This window comes from Harpia harpyja, chromosome 14, assembly GCF_026419915.1.
Source record: "Harpia harpyja isolate bHarHar1 chromosome 14, bHarHar1 primary haplotype, whole genome shotgun sequence".
NCBI lineage: Eukaryota > Metazoa > Chordata > Aves > Accipitriformes > Accipitridae > Harpia > Harpia harpyja.
The window spans coordinates 19,550,131-19,571,632 of NC_068953.1; the positions used below are offsets into that span (position 1 = coordinate 19,550,131).

At 41.9% G+C, this 21,502-nt stretch overlaps 1 protein-coding gene across 2 annotated transcripts in view; it reads left to right on the forward strand.

The window, feature by feature from the left end:
- The window catches only part of ADAMTS17 (ADAM metallopeptidase with thrombospondin type 1 motif 17), a 201,234-nt gene that overhangs the window by 143,568 nt on the left and 36,164 nt on the right, over positions 1-21,502 (forward strand). For both annotated transcript variants that reach the window (XR_008238279.1, XM_052808107.1), the window contains exons 16-19: positions 1,180-1,260; positions 9,430-9,587; positions 13,846-14,005; positions 16,001-16,136. Coding sequence is in view for 1 of the 2 variants with exons in the window: in XM_052808107.1 (XP_052664067.1) it covers positions 1,180-1,260; positions 9,430-9,587; positions 13,846-14,005; positions 16,001-16,136 (535 nt within the window). In the remaining variant the exon portion in view is untranslated. The remainder of the gene's footprint in view (positions 1-1,179; positions 1,261-9,429; positions 9,588-13,845; positions 14,006-16,000; positions 16,137-21,502) is intronic.

The following is a 21,502-nucleotide window of genomic DNA, read 5'->3' on the forward strand; positions in this document are numbered from 1 at the left end:
ACATTGCAAAGTAAACTGGGTGGCCAATTAGAAGGAATCAAGTCATGGTTTTGATGAGATTAGTGTCATCTACAGGGGCCTGACTCGGAGTCCAGTGAAGCCAGTGGAGAAACTCTGCCTGGCTCCCAGACCTTTGAAATGGGCCCTAATGTTCCTCAGCTTTATAGTTTAAAGGCACCGCTTCCATCCCATGGAACAAGTCTGTAACTCCACATGGCTCCATGGTGGGGGAAAATAGGCTACATTTCCTTGTAGATTTTAATTATTCTTACTGTTATTCTGTTAGTCAAAAGTGGTATAATTGTGTTGTATTGCTGGTTGTTGAAGAAAGCATGAAAAGGCCAAGAGAGTTTCAGAAAGATAAAAACCAAGAGAATTCTATAAAAATATGATGGGGCGCTGTGAAAACTTCCCTACCACGTCAGATGCTCAGAAGTTCTAATCTGGCATGTGTGTCTGCTGGCAGTGTTCAGAGGTGACTGGTGGTCAGTCCTTGAGAAACTTTCAGCTCTGTTGTTGCATTAAACCTGAGCTGTGGAATTCTGTTTAGCAGCCCAATGCAAGGAGACCATTACCATTATATCCTCCAGAATTTTTGTATAAAGCTGAAATGTAAGTGAAAACATATTTTTTTCCCCTAGTTGTCCCACTAATTCCTGCTGTTTAGTTTTAGCATCATCAAAATGTTGTGTGGAAGTGAGTACCTTCTGATACTGATCACAGCCTCGAGCAGGGTATTTTTCAGATGGGGAAGCACAAGCATCTATTGGAAACTTCATTTCGAAACACAGACATCTGTTCTGTGATGTGCAGTGTTGCTCCCGACAGTGACACTTTGCATCAGCTCAGGAACAATCTTCATGCATCCCTGTCAGTACTGCAGGAGAGCCAGGGTGATTCAAAGGGACCAAATCTAATTAGGCCCAAGCACAAACCTTAAGTCACAATTAAGCAGCACATGTGCATTTCTCTCCCTCTTCTCAGGCTGAAATGTTAGTCATAACCATGCATGTCACAGCAGTGAAACTTGGCTGCCAATGCAGGGATCTCATTTGAAGTGTTTCCCACCCATTCCCCTACCTGGGCAGGAGCTGTTTTTTTTGTGGTGAGATACTGAATGATTGATGCCTCTGGCTGTCTGTGGCATGCTCTCATCCATCTGCTCTTTTGTTGCCATAGGTTACATCGAAGCAGCTGTGATCCCTGCAGGTGCCCGGCGGATCAGAGTGGTTGAGGATAAACCTGCTCACAGTTTTCTGGGTAAAAAGACAAAAGAAAAGAATGTTTTGATTCAAAACTCAGGTCTGTTTTCTGTTAAATGACCCCTCTCTAAATGACCTGTAAGATGACAGGTTTGTTGTTGCCAGGAAGCAGCTGTTGATTTCATTCTTGTTGCAATCTCTCTCTGCTTTCCTGGCTTGGTTTCATGATGTTTGCTTGATGTGATAGTATATGACAGTTACAGGCCCTATGCAACCTGAAAGGACCAGAGAATACTTTTATACAGACAGAAGAGTTCCTGAACAGAACTTGGCACTGGGTTGAACATAGCTGCCAGGAGCACGCAACACTTTGGGAGGGAGTGGGAAAGAGAACAGTGCATTTAGAGAAAGGAATGACAGAGAGACAGATAGGAAGGCGCCCAGCTCACACTGAAGCAGAGGCAGTACAGAGAAGCTGATATCCCTCAGTAACCTGACAATGAGGTTGCCTGTGCCATTTCCTGCAGCAGCAGGTTCTCACTTGATGCTGTACCCAAGACCTGAGCCTGCACTCTGAGGTGGGCTAGCTGCAGCCTCTAGTCCACTCGCCTCTATTTTGTCAGGCCAAACGATTTGTTTAATCCTCTTCTCATTTCTACTTCTGCATTCCTTTTGAGGGGAACAGACTTCCTCTCCTCTTTTCCCTGTTGGAAACAAGTTTTAGATGTGGGTGATGGGTCAGATTTGTACATGAGGTTGTAGGGCAGAGACTGTCAACAAATTTGTTGTCCAGTTACTAATTGCTTAGATTAAAGATTGGAAGGGCCTTTGTAAAATGCAACCAGTCAGCTGCAATATACACCTGTCAGTCTGGTCTTCTGCGTCTTCTCTCCAATGTTAGGGGTGTTTCTTTTTGTGTCATTACTATGCAACAGATGAAGGGCTTTATCCCCCATCTACTTCTAGGGAGAGCAAGTCACAGAAACGCTAATGCCCCATTACCCTGCTTTCACACAGGAAGCCTGTGGCAGAGCAGGAAGTTGAAGGAAAATTGTCCAAGGCCCAAAAGAACACCCAGCACATTGAAACCTCCTTTGTATACTCAGAGCTGCATGGCCATGCATAAATGGGGGAATTATTCTGTCTGTCTTAAGTTGTTTATGCTGTGTGGGAAAACAAAAGGATAAGAGAAAATCCCAAACTTCCTCCTTTGTTCAGTGAACTTTTGCGGCTTATAGGTCCCTGCATTGTCAAACCTAAGCTCTGCTTGCTGTTGATGAGCTCATTAACACATGATTCTTGTCCTTCCATATCAAACAGTGTTTCAGCCCTTCCACATGCTGATATTCTCATTGCAGTGGTTGGAACTGATGCATGTTCCAGCTGTCCCTTAGCCTGGGAAGTATTAGGTACTCTTTTCACTAGTGCACGTTCTGGTTCTCTCAAAGTGAGCTTCTCACAACAGAGACACTGCAAGGTTTTAGGATAGAAAAGCACTCTGAAAGATGTAATTGCTTCCAGAGATATATCAAGCCTGTGGTAGGAACTCTGAGAGGATTATGAAGCTTGTTGCTCTCTGTTTTGTGGAAGGGGAAACTGAGGTGTTGCAGCTTGCTCATGGCTATGCAGGGAGTCAGTAGCAAAGCTCAGACTAGGACCCTTGGCTTCCGATTTCCATGTCTTTTGCTTATAATTGTCCATCTTAGCCACCAAAAGGAGATGTTAATATCCAGTACTGGGATATAGTATGCCGCTGAAAACATTTACGTAGTGATCGTGTCTTAGGATTTCAGGTCCAGTGCCATTGGTTTTCTGTCTTGAGATGCTACCAAAGTTGGCAATATCACTGGGAAAGATACTTTTGTTCTCTGTCTTTCATTCCACATTCAGGGGAAAAAAGAGGGCAAATCATGTCATTCAGCTGTCCTTAGGTCAAAAGCATTGGCATTTGTGCCACTTCTTGGTAGGAAGCACATATCACTACTGCTAGTATTTCCACTAATGCTGCAGCCAGCTTGCTGGGAGAGGATTACGCCTACACGTAAGATGTTTGACATAGCAAAGCACTGGTGGAACAATGAGAACCAGTGTTTCCTTGGGTTTTGCAAATACTCTGCCTTCTGGAAGCCAGCCTTTTTGTTTCTCTTGGTGGGATTTGCAAAGGGTATTTGTCCGGGGCTTGGGCTTTGTCAGATAGCTGCAGTCTTACGTGGAGCTAGTAACTGCCCTTCATTGTGACCACATAACCTTGACTAAAGCAGGTATTTCCCCACTGGGTGGTGAAGATTAGGGTTGTGTGTATTTGAAAGCAGGACTTGGCCCTGTGTGAATCACATAACGGTAGATAAAAATCTGTCTATTTTAAAGCTTCTGAATGCTTTTAGCTCTTTGGTTCATGGTCAGGAGCCAGGAGAACCTCTCAAAGCTTTCCAGGACACAAAGGAACACTGGACACAAAGAAAAGATACCCAAAGTCTTGCTAACCTAAGCTGAAGAATAGCAGCAGGAATGTTCCAATAGGACAAAAAAGATAACCAAGAATATAAAATCCAATCACTCTGATAGGCCTCATAATGTGTGGTAAATCCAGGTCTGAGTATGGAAGGATTTTCTATTTCAATTACACTGACAAAGTTGAGTCCAATCAGGTCCTATTTCTACTCCGAACCGGGTACAGCACTTTGGAAATGAGCCCAGCATAATTTGGAATCATTATTCCATGTGCTGGGAGCAGTGCCTGAAGAATTTCCCTCCACCTACAGGCAACCCACGCTGGCTGCCTTGGCTGGCTGTAATGCTTAAAAACTACCTTGAACAGGAAATGCCTCAGCAGTTTGTGTCCACAGGCTGGGAGGCAAGCTGGAGGGACCCAAGGTGGAAATAAAGATCTGACTAGATGCCAGGTTTAGAAATAGATTGGTCAGTTCCTGTCTTCCAGCCAACAAGAAAAAAAGAAGTTATGGGTTGTCGCTGGGGTTCCTTTTTCTTTTGCTCTTCTGTACAACTTTGAGCCAGAAAAAGCTTAGAGAGAGATGTAACAGTAGATTCTTGCTACTGCCTAAATGCACCCACAGTGGGGAGAAGAGAAAGAGCTGTGCTTCGCTACCCTATTTAAGGCATAGGGTCCCAGGAGAACTGCAGCCATCTGTCCAAGGCAGAATAAATCCTGTGGGTGCTAGCTTAAATCAGTGAAAACTCCTTGGCAAAAAGGGCTCACAGCTGCTTTCCTGTTTGGGCTTTTCCACCAATCAGACAAGTTTTGTCAGAGAAGACTGCGTATATCCTGGTCTCCTCAGCTCCTGCCACTTAGCTCTCAGGGAGGCTGGTCAAGTGTTCTTTGTTGCATGCTTTGCTTTTTCTCTAACATGGCAGTAAAGATACTTGCTGTCTTGCAAAGTGCTTCTGCAATGCTTGGATGAAAAGCACAGCATTCAATAAGAGCAAAAGGCCCTATTCAGCCCACTGAATTTAGTACTATCACCTCTGGGACTAGGCAGAGCCAGGACTGCAATAATTGTGTGTGACAAAAGCCATTGGAGTAAGAGCAGTACTCTGTATCTAAGAGATGTGGAGGTTTTATAGCTGCAGCATTGATCCCAACTGATGGTGCAATGCAGACAGTGGCAAAACCACTTTGGCCCAAATACTCTGCTGAGTCCAGTGCAATTCCTGCAAACCTCAAGGAGTACCTTTAGGAACAGGGCTGTTTCCAAACTCTCCGTCTCCTCAATCACTGAGGGAGCAGTGCCTGCAGCAATCAAAATCAAACCTTACCCAGAAAAGAGGTCCACAAAGATTAACATTTTGTTTTTCATCAGCAAGCTATCTTCCTCTGATGATGAGCTGGAACCAAAGCATAGTTTTAGTCATTCAAGCTCTTGTACACTGTTTTGAGCATGTGCCGTGATATCTTTACTAGTCAGCCATACTGCATGGAGATAGTTTTATCTCATCCACAGCTTTGATTAGTCATGTTCATGGCTCCTCAAGGCCAGTGTGATGGCTGCTTTGATCTGCCTGGAAGCTGCTAGGCTTTGGCAGAGGAAAGCAATCCTGCTTCAGAATTTTGTCTGAAGTTTGCAGAAGGTACTTTGTAGATCAAGGAACAAAGCAGGAAGAGAAGTAAGCCGCAGACAGAGTTACATTGCTGTAGCATGCAAATACCAGGACATCATCATACCCCTAGTCTTTGTGCCAAAGAGAGCTTTCCTCAGAAAACACATTCCCCCAAAATACATCCCACTCCTCTTGGGGAAGCCATACCTGCAGCTTCCCTTCACCCTGATTTTGGAGCCTTTAATGGGACCATGAGAGCTGTCAGGAAGATTGTGTGCAGCAGGACAGAAAGATATTTCACCTTTCTCCACTAACTCCCCAGGATGCACATCCTCAGAAAAGCACACACAGATGCAGGCACACACAGACTTCCCCAGAGGTTAGACGCTACAAATGATGCTCAGTTGGCAAATTGAATGTGCCCTGAAATATTCCTGGGCACTGAGGCCAGCGGTCATGGACCATCTTGTGTATGGGCTCTCAGCCCCCAGTGAGAAGGGGCTGCCTGTATACTGCTTATTGAGAAGGCACCCTGGATAGTACTGGATTCTGATCCACACTATGAATTGTTTGGGAGAGCTCAAGTTGACCTGGGCCATAAGATATGCTAGGGATCATTTTAACAACACAGAGGTTCCCAGGTGCCTGGGAACATGTCTGTGTACTGTATGTGGAATAATTTAAAAATAGGTTTCCACTGTGAGATAGTGCCCTGTGCTGGAATCACTTCAGTTATCTCCTCTTACCTTTGGCAGACCCTCTGGGATCTATGGAGCCAGGCACTTGCCCTGTTGAGCCAAACAGAACAGTTCTTCAGGAACCCCCCTAAAGAGAAAACTAACAGGGATTTCCTTCCTCTCAAACCTCATTTGAGGAAGAGGTTTGCTGGCCCCTCATTTCATGAGGGAACCTTCATTGTAATAGCTATATAAAAGGTGTTAGACATGGCCAACTAGAATAAAAGGAAGGTCTATGTAGAATAGTCCAGTATCTCTACAAATGCTCCCACAGTAAATTAGACCCAACTGGTAAGTCAGCTGTGTTGTGCAGTTGACAGAAGCCCAGTTCTTTGTCTCGTAAGCATATTAGATAATTATATATAACCTAAGCACACCTAGCAGGGTTTGCTGGCTATGGGGACTTGATCCAAGGAGATGACAATGGGAGATTTTCCTATTGACTCGAAAAGGCTTTAAATCAGCTCCTCTTACCTTCTTGCAACACACTTAGTTAAGTGAAAGCCAAGGTTGTGTTCTTTACTGGAAGAGAATAAAATAAGCATGAAATGCTGGAGGTTAAGAAAACATCTTGTTAAAGGCTTAGCCAAAAGAGAGTTAACCTTGAACTAAGGAAGCCCAGTAACACACAGGCTATTCTGTTTGTCTGACATCAGGGCAAATTTGATCATCGTGCATGGATCTCCACAAAGGGGCCTGGGACTTTCTGTTAGAACAGGGTCTGCCAATTTTCTCTTCCCTCAATGCATCACACCGACATCTGGATAACTGTGCTTCCATTCTAACATAGAAAACACATAAACCCCTAAATCAACTTGCACTGATGAGTCAACAGTAATGTGATGTCCTTACGGCTGGAGTTGTCTTTCAGTGTTTGAAGGATATCAGTGATCCTGATGCAATAGGTTATGCTGGAAGAAAGGACATATTACTCCAAGTATCTTTTCTCAATATTCATCTTACAGGACTTCATTCTTCAGTGGAGCTTTCTACGTTGTCCTTACTGATGCATAGAGGCACTTCCTGACAGGACGGATGCGATCCTACAGCACCTGATCTTATGCATGTGTGTCCAGCTCATGGACTCTGAAAGGAGGGTGGCTGTGGCAGGCTGTTCCTTGCCTGCTGATGTTTTTTATTTATGGCCTGGTTTCCATCAAACCCAGGGGTAGATAGTATCTCACCTGCTTCTGCCTTTTGAGAGCAAAGAAGGCATCAGGAAATGTCCTGACCCTAAGTTCTGCTTATTTCCAATGCTGGAGCTTTATAATGCCTGTCCAGTTGCAAAAAAGCCTCTGGAGCAATGTAGAACAACCTAAGGGCCACTCTAAATTATGCTTGTAGCTAGTGCTTGCACTTTGGAATATTCTGCCCTCTAGGCTTGAGCACAAGGGACTGTTAAGCTGATCTGCCAAGTTCACATTCTGTCCACTGACCAGTCTCTGCTTTGTAACTTGACTTCTCTTTACAACTATGACAGCTAAATGTTAATTTGTTCAATGTTTGCATTGTGGAGCACACACAAACTCAGGAGCAGCTTTATTTTGCAGTTGCAAATCTTCACATGTGTATCAACACAGAGATTTGATTGATCTTTTTCTCAAGGAAAATTTAGGAAAATACAGTTTCAAAAGCTGGTTCTGCTTGGAAACTAAAAAAAATGCAGAGTTGTCTTGCTACATTTGAAAGGAGAGTTTAGAGATAAATGTTCTATGAATTTTATGTTAATGTTTGAAGATCAGAATAGGTTTCCTTACATACTATCTGAATGAGAATCTCTGAAACCAACTGCTGCCAGACTTTAGTCAGTATCAGGATGGGCAGTGTTGTGGTTTAACCCCAGCCAGCAGCTAAGCACCACACAGCCACTCACTCACTCCCCCCCCCGCCAGTGGGATGGGGGAGAGAATTGGAAGGAAAAAGGTAAAACTTGTGGGTTGAGATAAGAACAGTTTAATAGAACAGAAAGGAAGAAAATAATAATGATAATAATAACAATAATAAAATGACTAATAATAAAAGGATTGGAATATCCAAAACAAGTGATGCACAATGCAGTTGCTCACCACTTGCCGACTGATGCCCAGTTAGTTCCCAAGCGGCAATTCCCCCCAGCCCCACTCCCCCCAGTTTATATACTAGACATGATGTCACATGGTATGGAATACCCCTTTGGCCAGTTTGAGTCAGGTGTCCTGGCTGTGTCCCCTCCCAACTTCTTGTGCCCCTCCAGCCTTCTCGCTGGCTGGGCATCAGAAGCTGAAAAACCCTTGACTTAGTCTAAACACTACTTAGCAACAACTGAAAACATCAGTGTGTTACCAACATTCTTCTCATACTGAACCCAAAACATAGCACTATACCAACTACTAGAAAGAAAATTAACTCTATCCCAGCTGAAACCAGGACAGCAGTCTACATAAAAATATACAGATCTTGCCTTGCAAACCAGACTTCGGTTTACAGCCACTGGTGCTCTCATACTCTTTCACCCCAAGTACCAGTTTTAATAGCTGTATAACACTGCAAGTGTGTAAGTGTTTTACCAGAAGTATCTTCAGGTCATACTCAAGCAGCTGCTCTGTGGTATTAGATTCTTACATCATATCTGCCAATTTGGTATATGTGTCCGAATTTATGGTACCATCCATTTTTCTAAGATCAAAATCTAAATAGTTAGATTTGAGAATAATCCCTAGAGTGATCTAAGTGTTGATTTCCAATATACCAGATATTCCAGGCATGTTAATTTTACATACATGCCTACATGATTCCCATGTAACCCTTGACAAATAATATTGAGATTATTCCAGGAAGAATTATGGCTGTAACTGATTGTTCTCTCATTATGTTCTCTGTCTACAATCTGCACTCTGCTCAGCTTGGATAAGGAAAATGGGCTAGTAAGTTTTGCACTTTACTAGTCAGTCACTTCTACTTTGTGGTTTTTGCTTGTTAGCACAGTGCTGTAGTATTTTAGTATTAATTTTAAATCCAAATTAAATCTCTCTTCACTGAAAATCAAAGAAAAACATTTCAGTTTGCAAGCTTTCTTTTGCAAAAGCAGGGCTGTATCCCTAACTGAGTTCAACAATATGCCATGTCTATTTGTGATTTTTGGATGCTCATTCAGAAAGCAGAACATAATAACTTTAGGTAGTAAAACCTTAGCAACACCATTTTATATGACATTATTGTTACTTAATAGCAATGTTAATATAATTAGAAATGCCTTCATCACCTGAAAGACAGAATATGCCCAAGTTAGAAACATTATGACAGGTCAGCTAAAAGCATACTTTAAACTTAAGTCTGTTACAACGCTACTGCATCTTGTACTTCAGGTGGGCTGAGACAGAAGCTCAATAGTCTATATTGTCTACAATATCTATTCCATGTCTACATATCATTCCATGGTGTTTGATTCATTCCAGCTTTAAAAGATTCCAGTAAGAGATCCATTAACAGCGACTGGAAAATTGAGCTTCCTGGTGAGTTTCAGATCGCAGGCACTACTGTCCGGTACGTGCGAAGGGGTCTGTGGGAGAAAATCTCTGCCAAAGGACCAACTAAAATACCACTGCACTTGATGGTAACTTTATATCCTTTGTTTGTGTTTCTTAAGTGATGCAACGTAAAGGGTTTATATCCTAGCTGAAAGTATAATTTTGATTGTTTGCTTCCTCACTAGAGTTTTTTAAAGGTATGCTGTAGTGCCTGTCTTTGCATTCTTTTGCAGCATTGAAAGGGCTGGAGAAACCCAGCTTCCTACTTAAAAATAAATGATGCTCTATTCTCAGGGAACATGCAGCGTCCCAGTAAGCTCATGTCCAGTACAGGATACTCCTGTAATGTGTTGCAGACAATATGACAGGTCCATTCTATGAGGATGTAGGTTTCCAGGGACCTTCTTTATTTCATGGACATACTCGCTCACACACATGAAAGGATATTTGATGAAATATTCTCTCAGCTAATGTCAGAATGTATTCTGTATTTAGATACACTGTTGGTCTAAAAGAAGAGATGCAGATTTGGCATGTACAGATGGTACATGTGAATTTGACCCTCTATAGTGACTTAGTTACAGACAGAAATTTTCCTTGCTTTCTTTATATTGTTTTTTCAATTTTCTGTATTTTAAGGTCTTCTCAAAAGTTTTTCCTGATGTTCAACAGAGTCCTTCTGTTAACCAGGCATGTTATTTTATAAACAGTCATATGGCTGCTGTATGAAAACATGAGTGAGAAGTCCACAGGGGTGAGAAGAACAGGAATGTAGTCACGGTCCTGTCACTAATAGGCGATGGGGTGACTCGTGGGCTAGTCCCTTAATGTTGGTGGTAACCTTAACATTTCTACCTGTAAGTATCTGTAATAATGCCTGTCTCATATGTGTTACTAGTTGAAAGTCTGCAGGAAGCTTTACAGTTCCTATAGTGAGGTTTGCATAAAAACAGATGTATGCATTGCTTCCTGTAACTTTTTTATCCAATTACATTTTTCTGTGTGCTGTTTTTGCCACGTTTGTTCACTGAAGGCTATCTATAAGCACTGTTAAAAATCCGAAGTCTCTCCCTTTCCTCACCTGAATTTTTTGGCTTGCTGGTGTTCATTGTGCAACATTTCATGGCCCAGTTTGAAAAGCTCAAAAGTTGCTTGAACTTTTCACACGCACACAAGAGATAATAATACTACTCCACTTTGTCAGTACTTTCTCTGTGTCAAAAACATAGGAACATGAGGTGTTTTGTCTCTGCTTTCTCAGACAGATGAGTGAGTTTACCAGGTTCACATACAGACCAGCGTAAAGCTGGATTCAAAGAGGTTAGTACTGAAATAGTCAGTGGTGCAGGTTTGGGCACACCAGAACCTTCCTGACTCGGCCATGTAATTCAAGCTCTGCCCACACAAAGGAGGTGTATACAGGAGCCGCCTTCATCATCAGAAAAATTAGTTTCTGCTTGACTTTGGCCTTAACACAAGTCTTCCCTCCTGAAACCAGGACTCTGACAAAGTATCTTGTGCTGCCAAGGTCTTCCTAACCTCATGTAAGAAAAAGGAGTTGCACAGTTGTGAAGATGCTGTGCAGGGTTCCTTTGCCAGCTCTTGGAACCTCCCAGGGCATTACTTGGTTGAGGTATACTGCAGTAAAATCTGGTAGCAGCATTTTGTGAACTTCAGCATCAGTAGAGCTTTGGTTTTAAAGAAATACTCATTTTCCCTTCATTAAGCAGTAAGTAACTAACACAGGAAACTAGTGATTATTAGGTTCTCCATGAGTATCCTTTCCAGGTACAGACTGGCATTTTCAGCAGATTTGAGCAGAGAAAATTTTCCTACTTCACCTTTCCCCCCAAAATGATTAAAAAGGAGGAAAGTAAAAGTTACCAGACCATTAAAAAAACATGTGGCTTAAAATCACTGCCAGTCATAAACAAAGCACATGTGAAGTCTTTTCTTCAAATCAGATATTAATCTTTTCCTTGATACAGGGTAGTGGGTTTCATTCTTTCAAAGCAAGAAAGGCAGGATGGTTACCAGTTACCTCTAAATAGAAAACTGTTGTTCAAACAGTGGTGGAATACACTGGACTGACAAAGAGCCAGAAGCTTCAGTCAATCCATTGTGACCTGCATTTGAAACCAATTATACACACATACACACACACCCCAATTATATATGGCTATGAAATTGCATGAAATTGGTTTCATATGGGTCTTTAGATTCACTAGTCTTGCACCCATATTGAGATAATAAGGATTTCTTTTTAGGAGCTGGTTTTTAATACTTGAGGCATTTCTCCAAGTGCATTGCTGTAAGTGTATTTCTTGGAGGAATTAATGTTTGTGTAACTAGGCCTGTGCTAGACCTCCTCTCAGCAACAGAGGACAACCAAACACTTCCAGAGCATAAAGATGCTTTAGACAAGACTGATTGATCAATTCTGTAGAACAAGCTGTTCGTATCTCATGCACTTAAAGAAAGCCAGAGGAGGACTTGAGTTCTCTGCCTCTGACTGCCTGGTATTTGGAATTGTGTTTGAAAAAAAACCATTCATCTTTGAAACTGTAATGATGACCGGCTAGTTTCAACCTTGGTATTCAGTTCTGGTAGTAAGGCTCCCTCTGTAGCTGAAGCAAAATCATATCTTTGTTCCCCACATCCTCTGGAAGATGGTTTTCTGCCCAGGTTTATGCACTGTGCAGAGCAACTCATGGGTACTCAGTTTGTGTAGCCCCACAGTATTCACTGCAGAGACCTCCAGGATGTCCGTGGCTGCAAGCTGGACCCCTTCTTTTAGCACATAGGGTTATTTTGGGGGTTAATTGAGCTTATGACAGCTTTAGTGAAATTATTGGTTAAGTAGGAGTGATTTCTGCAAATCTGAATGGGAAACAATTATTGTTGGGAGAAAATAGCATTTGCAAATTTTCTTTTTTTAATTGGGCAGCTGCTTGCTTCACTTATGATAGCCCTACTTAAAATATCTTATTTGATAAGGTGCTGCTCCTATTTCAGTAGGTGACAAGAGCCAGCAGAATTCACCTGTCTAATGTTGCTGAGATTATGGGATAATAAGTATAAGTAAGTCTAAAGCCACACCATCAGCATTACAGTAGTACTTCTGTGGCATTTGTTAATAGTGTGGTAACTCAGATTCCATGGAGCTTGTACTCCATTAGGTATCTTCTAGTCACTTCTGACTCAAGCCAGTGGAAGTGAGAGCCAAATGAAGCCCAACATGTAAATCAAAACAGGACCAGAACTGTCATCTGCCTGTGGTGAAAAAATAAGCATTTTTCTCTGTTCCTCTGTCTTTGTTAATAGTCAGTGAATTTTGGAGTAATAACACTAGAAACATCACCTGTAACTCCATGGGAAATATCAGCCTGCTGTTGGAAGCAGGTTTCACCTTCCTCTAGCATTATGCCAGGTATGAAAATATATATGTTGCCAGCTGCTGTATGATATGGCTTTTCCTTGTCATCCTGAGGTTTCTGAGACAATAAAATCCTGCTCCTACAGCTTGTCAGCAGGAATAGTCATGCTCAGTTTGAGTGCCACATTTCCCAGAAGGCATGTGACTTCTTTTTGCATTAGTTGTATTTGCTTTGAGAAGGACCACCTTGTTCCTTCAGATGTGTTAATAAACATTTCTGCCTTCAAACTATGGACTGCTGCAGCCCGACTCAAATGCAACAGTAAATGCTGCAGCTCACAGAATCACAGAATGGTTGAAGTTGAAAGGGACCTCTGGAGGTTGTCTCATCCAAAACCCCGGCTCAAGCAGGGTAGCGTAGAGCAGGCTGCCCAGGACCATGATCCATAAACAGTACAGTGTTAACCCAGAACTTCCCCGTTCTTTACAAAGGTCCCCAACCATAAGCCTGAGTGTCTGCATGAGGCTTGCAGACAACTTGCTTTCTAGAAAACAAGGGTAGGACAAGTATGATAAGTGACTTTTTAACTCTAGATGCTCATTAAGATAGTTATTATATGAAAACTGCTGATTTAATGCTTCCTGTTGTCTTATTATTTCTGTTCAGATAGCCAGTGGCCTGCTGATCACATTTGCGGCTTAAACAAATTCATGCACCGAATTCCAGGTTTAGACATCTCCATGACTGTTTTAAATATTCACAAATCATAAGCAGTTATTGCTCCCACAGATGCCCTGTTTTACCAATACTACTGTAATTTCAGGTTTCTAGATAAAGATTAGGTTGCCTTTCATGAGGTACTTGGTATTGGCCGGAGACAGCATTTCCAGCATCACTGTCTCTGCAGTCTGTTGGCTTTTCCAGAACACAGTGTGTTGTAACAGCCTTTCTTTTCCTGCTGAACCAGGTGCTGTTATTTCATGACCAGAATTATGGAATTCATTATGAATACACCATTCCTGTAAACTATACTGCTGAAAACAGAAGCGAGCCAGAAAAGCAGCAGGATTCTTTGTACATCTGGACACACAGTGGATGGGAAGGGTGCAGCGTGCAGTGTGGAGGAGGTAAGGCCATTGGAAGCTTGGTGGGACTGGCTGTATGGTGTTTGCTGACACCAGCCATTAGAAAGGTGCCTGCAGAAGACAGTATTGCCAAAGCATGAAGTAAACTGGCCATGGGAATGGATGTTGCCATAATGAACTCAAATGAGAGCTCATTCTCACCAGCTCTCCCAGCTATCATCCACGTCCCCACAGTTAATTTTCACCCTGTGTTTTGGCAGGGACACTGCTTTGTCGGCTCATTACCGTAGGCTGGAACTGCACCTGGATTAGTGCTCCATGGATGGCTCAAGGCGCTGTGTGCAGCCCCATATCTCAAATCTCCATCACATTCTTGGAGCAGAGTTTTCACAGGTGTTCAGGCATGTTCACTGAAAGATACTTCCTTCCCCAGGGATGAAACAGGGGCAGTGTTGCTGTGACAACTCCTGGAGATTGCATCAGACGCTCTTAATGTGGGGTGGACTTTCTGGGAGTACATGAGCACATTGCAAATCACACTTTTCAGATGATCCCTAGGATGTGCTGAGGCGGATTTGCTGAAACCCTGGGGGGAATTGATGCCTGTGAAACCAGAGACTGGTTCGTCAGCCACTGTCCATTGAATTTTCAGTGCTGGAAGATGTAGGTTTTTCCCTGAGGAAAATGGATCGTTTCCATGCATTCTGGCCAGTCTTTCTTCACTAGCAGACCCAATTATTTATCATATTATATGACACAAAGAAAGAGTGCTCATCTTCACATTTGAAGGCTCACTGCCTTCTGTGTACTGAATTCACGGATTTTTTTTTTTCTGTACATAGAACTCATTTTAAAATGGGCACTTACTTTTGCTCATGTTTTAAAACAATTTCTTAGAGTCATTAAACCCTCACATGAATGAGTAGGAAATTTGTTTGTGGCTCTTTTGATTTGTGTTGCAAGCCTGCCACATATTTGAATCAAATCAGTACCTGGCAACATGGCTCCCAACAGTAGTAGCTTGGATGGCAATTGATCTCTTATATTTTGGTTGTCAGATACTTTTACTACTTATCCAAGCTATGAAGGGCCTTTTCCTTTCCATGCAGACCTTTACAATTTTTTTATTAACAGAATTTGAGTTATTTTTTATTATCTGCTGCAGATCATGAATAAACTTAAGTTGATGCAGACTCAGCGTTAAGAAGAGGATCTGAGAAACCAAAATAATTAGCAGTAAAGCAAAGTCACATGGTGCAGGGATGGCATTTTCCTTGTCACATCTGGTCATTGTCATGCCACCCTGCAGCACAGCTTTCCTGATGTCACACAGTGGAAGGCTGAACCCTGAGGACCACACTGCTGCAGTGAAACTCCTGATGCACAGACAGTTTATGTCAGAAATGCTGACTACTGAGATGTCTCCCACTGGCAGGGTTTTTAAAGTAGTATATCTGGAAGACCAGAAGATAGAAATAATTTATTTTGGTGGCTTAATTTCACCTCTTTGTGAAATATGAACAAGCCCAGTTTATCACTCTTGAACCTGGCCACTCCTTTTCAAACTGACTCTTCCTGAATGGGAAACAGCAAGAGGCAGCTGTCCTGTCATTATCAGTCACTGAGGGGTGGATGGTTGTGGGGCTTCAGCTTACATAGCTGGAGCATCTGTCCTAGCTGATTACAGGGCACAGCTACATGTGGAGGAGGAACCAGAAATGAAAGCAAATTGTTTTCAAGATTGTTTCCATCCCAAACACTAGAAAGAGAAAGCCCAACATGTTGTTCCCATGAAGCAGTCAATTTCACAATTATTGGGGAAAGATTTGTAGCTTTTCTGAAAAAACCCAGAACAGTACAAAGGTAAGACAGAAGTGGGAAATAAGATTGCTTGCAGAGATGGTAGGTCTGTGTAGGTTACATCTTGTAGAGATAGTAGGGAGCTCCTAGCTTTTGAGGTTTTGTTAACGAGTTGACATGGTTTTGATCTTAGCCACTGGTTTCCTTTTTCAGAGTTGTTTTTTATTTGACTTGTAGGTGAACGGAAAACCATTGTGTCCTGTACTCGAATTATTAACAAGACCATGACACTGGTGAATGACAGCGACTGCCAACGAGTGAATCGCCCTGAGCCCCAGGTCAGGAAATGTAACACACACCCCTGCCAATCACGGTAAGGAGTTAAAAAATAATATAACCCAGTATCCTTTTCCTTCACAAATTGCCCATTTCCAAAGCCTCCATCTGGTGAACATGGTGAAAATGTCTAAAAGTATTGGGACACATTGTTAGCCACAGTAACCCGCTGTAATATTAATTTCCCTTTGTTGAGCAGGTCAGATTTTCATTACCTCAGACCCCATTTAATTTGTGGCCAGTAAGGCCAGATTCCATACAAGCTGCCTTCATGCATTGTTTGAGGATGGTTTTCTTTTCCCCTTGGCTGCCTCCTGGGTGACAGAGCAACTTACAGTATAGAGTTAGACAAGAGTGCAATGACTGCATATCTAACCTTTTTTTTTTGAATCAGCACTGAGTAGGGTCTGATTAATTGTCAAACAGTGCTACAAAAAAACTCAGAAACAACCACATCCTTTAAGCTACTATAGCTGACCTGCTGTGTTGCATGCCTGATCTGTATTAGCATAGTTCAGACTGGGAGTCTCTGGGCAAGGAGTGTCTGTTCTTCACGTGAAGTTTGTACAGCATCTAACAATATATGCATAGTTTTGGAAACATACCTGAATCTTGCTGAAGTCAAGAAATTATGATGAAACACATTTTAGATGCTTTCCTCAGTAAGGGTGCTTTTCTGCATCAGTAGGGGTAAGTAGAGATCTAATAGTAAAAAGTTCTAAAAATAATAAAAAGCTCACTTTTTAATTTGGCAAGCACTTTCAGCTGAATTAATTTTGATCTGCGTTATATAAAAAAGACCTTTCTGGCCAAAATGACAAAATACAGGAAGGCAAATTAATTTGTTCCATTCATTTGCTAACAAAAAAGTTCACTCTTGCTTTGCCGAAATGTTTAGCATTGTGGAGTAGTGTAGATGCTCCACTTTTGATAGTAGTTAGAACATAAAATCAATTTAGGATAAAGCTCAACAGTATCTAAAAAAGCATATTCAAAACAACCTGCTAGCTGTTGCATCGTGTATAATCAGACAAGCCAGGGAAATGTACCTACAAAGCTAATACTGCTGGCAGAAACAATAGGGAAAATGAGAAACAGCACACTTCCTTCTAATTAGACCTGCACTCTGATTAAAGTGCCCTGAAGCAGGGAAATCCAGTGTCAGGTAATCCATCAATATGGCTAGGCTGTTTCAGGTTTCGTTTTCTGTCTGCACTGCCTATTCTTGCTGCTGTACAATATTGTGGCCATGCTGCTTTCAGTGGTACTGAAAGGTATAATGAGATACCCCATGTGCTTCTAGGTGTGTAAGGAGAGCCAAACTCCCAATGACTTCAGGGAAAAAACTGTCATTTCCATGAGGAAGTTTCCTAAATTCAGTGATGCTGGGATTTCTGTCATGTCATTCTCTCAGAAAGATAGAAACAAGGAACACCTGCTTGTGTTTCTTCCCTGGCATGAAGTATTTCTTCTAGACTTTTTGTGAAGCCATTGGGAGGAGAATGGAGTGAGCCTAAACAGGTATATGGAGACGTTCCAGGTGGTAGAGGTGAAGAAAAGCAACTTAGAAAGCTCTGGAAGAAGTGGAGAGCTTCTGCCTCTACTAGCTGAGAGCAACAAAGGGAGGTCTTGGCCATCAGTTCTATTAGAGCTGTAATACCCACAGTGCTGTTTCTGAGGGGGATCTCCATGATCCTGAGCCCTTGGTGAAGTCTCCTCTTTGTTGCGCGCTTTCACCATGGCATTGCTGCCTGTCCAGGGCAGTGACAGTGGGTTAGGTCAAATCACACAAAACGTCCTGAGAAAATCTGTTCCTATATCCAGATTGTGTTCCTTTGGGGATTCAGGTCCAGCCCTTAATGCTATTGCAAGGTATCTCTTCTTCTTTATGGAGTTATCAGGCAATTTATAGCCCCAATTTAGCACAGTTACACCCAGGAGCAATTAGCACTGGCACAGTGACACTCTTATTGGTCCATTTTTTTCAGAGCAATGACAGCAAACACCAAATGTGCTTAGTACCCGGAAAGGCCACAAAATCCTTGCTGATGATCTGATAGACCACACTCCCTCACTCCCTCCGTGTGGACTACACTTTCACACTTAACATGCTTTTAACTGGAAACATTTTCAGAAGCACATTCCCTGTGCCTCTGTAGAATTTAAATTTCCACTTGTGTTTGCCCACCCAGATATTAGAAATGCATGCTTAGCATATTCTCTAACCAAGAACATCTTAAAGAAACCATTCTCTTTCACCATGTCAATGCTTTTTTTATGAGCCCTGAATTTGTTTTAGGGTTTCAAGTAAAATTATTGTAGCATCTTGTTACAATAAGGTCCTTTCCCTTTCCACTCAGACCTAAGCCCTTTACCTGAGTTCAGAAGAAGGAACAATGCTTTCCTTTCTATAGTAAACCTGTTCTGGTTTGTGCATTTTAAACTGCATTTACACTTTTACTCAAAATTTAAGAGAATCACCTTACTGAGAATTTATCTCTAGGGAAGGGTCTTATGGCCAGCACAGGACTGGGTCATAGGACACCTACTCTCTTATTTCTCTTTTGGATGTGCTGTGTGACTTTAATTCACTATCCCACACTGTCTCTTTGCTTCCTCTCTCAATCCATGTATAATCTGGATTGCAAACTCTTTGGGATGGGGTGAGATCATGGTGTATAAATGGAGGAAGAAGAAGAAGAGGCTATTGCTGTTGAGATTGTAATAAAAATAAAAAAATAATAACCCACGTTATATATATAAAGTGATCTGGAGAAAAAAAGGGTACGATACTAATAACAGTGTCTTTCTTCCAGCACGATCCCAAAGTGCTTTGCAAATTATATATCTCTTTGAACTTCAGCCACCTCTTGGGAGAGCCAAATAATCTGGGGCAGGGGACAGTAGTTTCATGAGGCCAAGGAGAAGATTAGAGCTCTGCAACTGCAACACAGCATCTGAAAAAAACAAAGCAGGATTGAAAAAAGGATTGGATACACTGACATGTTTTAAAATTAAACATCAGAGAAGAGAATTTTCTTAAGGGTTTTGTTGAAACTGGCAAAAATAAAAGAATCTTTCATTCTTTATTATTGTTACTCTTTCACCTTTTAAAAAAATGCCTCTTTTTCTTCCTATTTTATTTTTTATGTTCCTTGACCCTCTTTTTCCATTAAATTCTTTACAGCTTCCTTTCCTGTCCCAACTGCACCCTATTAGCACCTCTTTATTCTAATCCTTTGCCTAGCTCTTTAGATATTTTTTAGAAAACCCTGCTGTAACCAGATGGAATCTGGATTCTTGCATGCGGTGTGTATGGGTTGTTTCCAGCACACTGAACACCAACCCAAATATATAGGCAAGCCCAGCACTCATGTTGGCACAAGACTCAGAAATCACAGATCACATCAGCTGTTATTACTGAAAACATAGGTCGGCCAGTGGCCACACACTTCAACATGCATGGTTGGGTCTATGAATATGAAACTGCTCCCCTGTAATGCAGGAAAAGAACCAAAACCACATGAAATTTCCCAACTGTTAGACTTGTAATGGCCTGTATGCAAACACTGTTAATTTTCCTCCTCTTTGCTGTAATAGGTTTTAATAGAGGTTGAGTTCTTTCAGGGACCTGCCGAATATGTGGTGTTCCTACACAGATGCTTAACAGCAGCATAAAAGCCAGAAATCCCTGCATTCATCTACAGAAAACCACAGGAGACCTGAGCCCTTATTTTCACTGTTTAGGACTTGAAAGTATCTCCTGAGTCCAAGGGTTAGTTTTCTGCTACTACTGGCAGCTTGTCATAGACTCCTTTCCATAAACTGATTTTGCTCCACAGTCTCCTTCTGTCACTGTCACATGACCTTGCTGTTCGTGTGGGTCAGGATCTTTTATTTCCAGCCTTAATTATTCATTGTCATTTTTCAGCCATTTGTTCTTGCATCAGCTCTGCTCCTTTGCTTATACAGTATTTTCCCTCCCCAGCTCTTTGCCTTGGGCCAAGTGCCATATGATACAGCAAACCAGTGGATCTCCTCCTTCCATTGTTTTGCTGGGCTAAATCCATTACTTTTCTTTAACTTCTTATTGGATCAGAGACTGTGTACCAATTCTTCATTCCCTTGGTCACCTTGGTCACCTTCTCTACTAGTGCTCTAATTTACAGTATTTAAATTCATAATTTGAGTGCATAGGTGACCAGGATTGTATGGAGGATCCCAGTCTCAGTCCAATCTAGCCCTTACACAGTTGCATTGATACTCTCCTGTCTTCATTGGCAGTAACTCTCCTGATACGTGCTTTGTTTTTTTCATGGCTGCATCATATTTATGGCTTACAGTCATTCTAGATGTTTTCCTCCTCATTTGTGTCAACATATGAATCCTACTTTAACACAGAAATGCTTGTTATTAGTCCCTAAGCACACAACCTTGCACTGTATGCTATTAATTTTCATTCTATCTCTGTTACTGCAGCACTCAAGGTTGTTCAGTTCTTCCTGTATGACATCCTAATCCTCTGTTGCATTGACAATGCTTCTAGACTTTGTATTGTCAGCATTTTCCTCAATTTTTCAGCAGTTTTCTTCTTTTTGTGCCAAGGTCATTAATGAACATACTGAATTAGATCAAATGCAGGACAGATCTTTCAGGAAGTCCACTGGTAACTAATCTAAATTCCCTTCATACCTGATACTCATTTACAGCACTACACTGTGGCCAGTTTTCACCTACCATACAAATTATGCATTGATATCCATGTTTCCCAGCATATCACCAGTTTCTCTGACTTACATAAGCATTTCCAGTGCAGAAAAAGGAGTTCTTTACTGATAACCAAATAGATTAAATCTACCACATTTCCTTTGTCTGGAAAAGCAGCTATTTTAATCGAAGAAATACAGCCAGTGAGTTTTGCCTGGTGGAAACCTATGTTGCATCCATTTACCACTATGTCCTTGATTATTGTTTCCTTCCAAATCCGCTCTAAAAACTGGCATGCTACTGAGGTCAGTTCTGTGGTTACACGGATCACTTCTTTCTTTCTTCTGTTCCCCTTTCGCTTTTCCATCCATGGACTGGAATCCAACACCATGCTCTCCAAGGGCTCATGCAACACAGTGATGCCTGCTGAGGAAAAAATGAAGCCAGTTATAAGAGTCAGCCAAGGCCCCAGCTGGCTCAGCACCTTGCTGACCTGCCCAAAAGGCTAGTGACCGCTCAAAGCATAGTGCTTCAGTGTGCAATGATTGATAATGCCCATTACTTTGATTCCTGGTCTGATTTAAGCTCATGGTGCTTATCTGTATGACCCTTGCTGTCTGAGAGTTGACCTCTCCCTTTAGACTCCACCATATACCTGTGATAGTGCTCTGTTTAACAGTCCAAGAATACAGAACT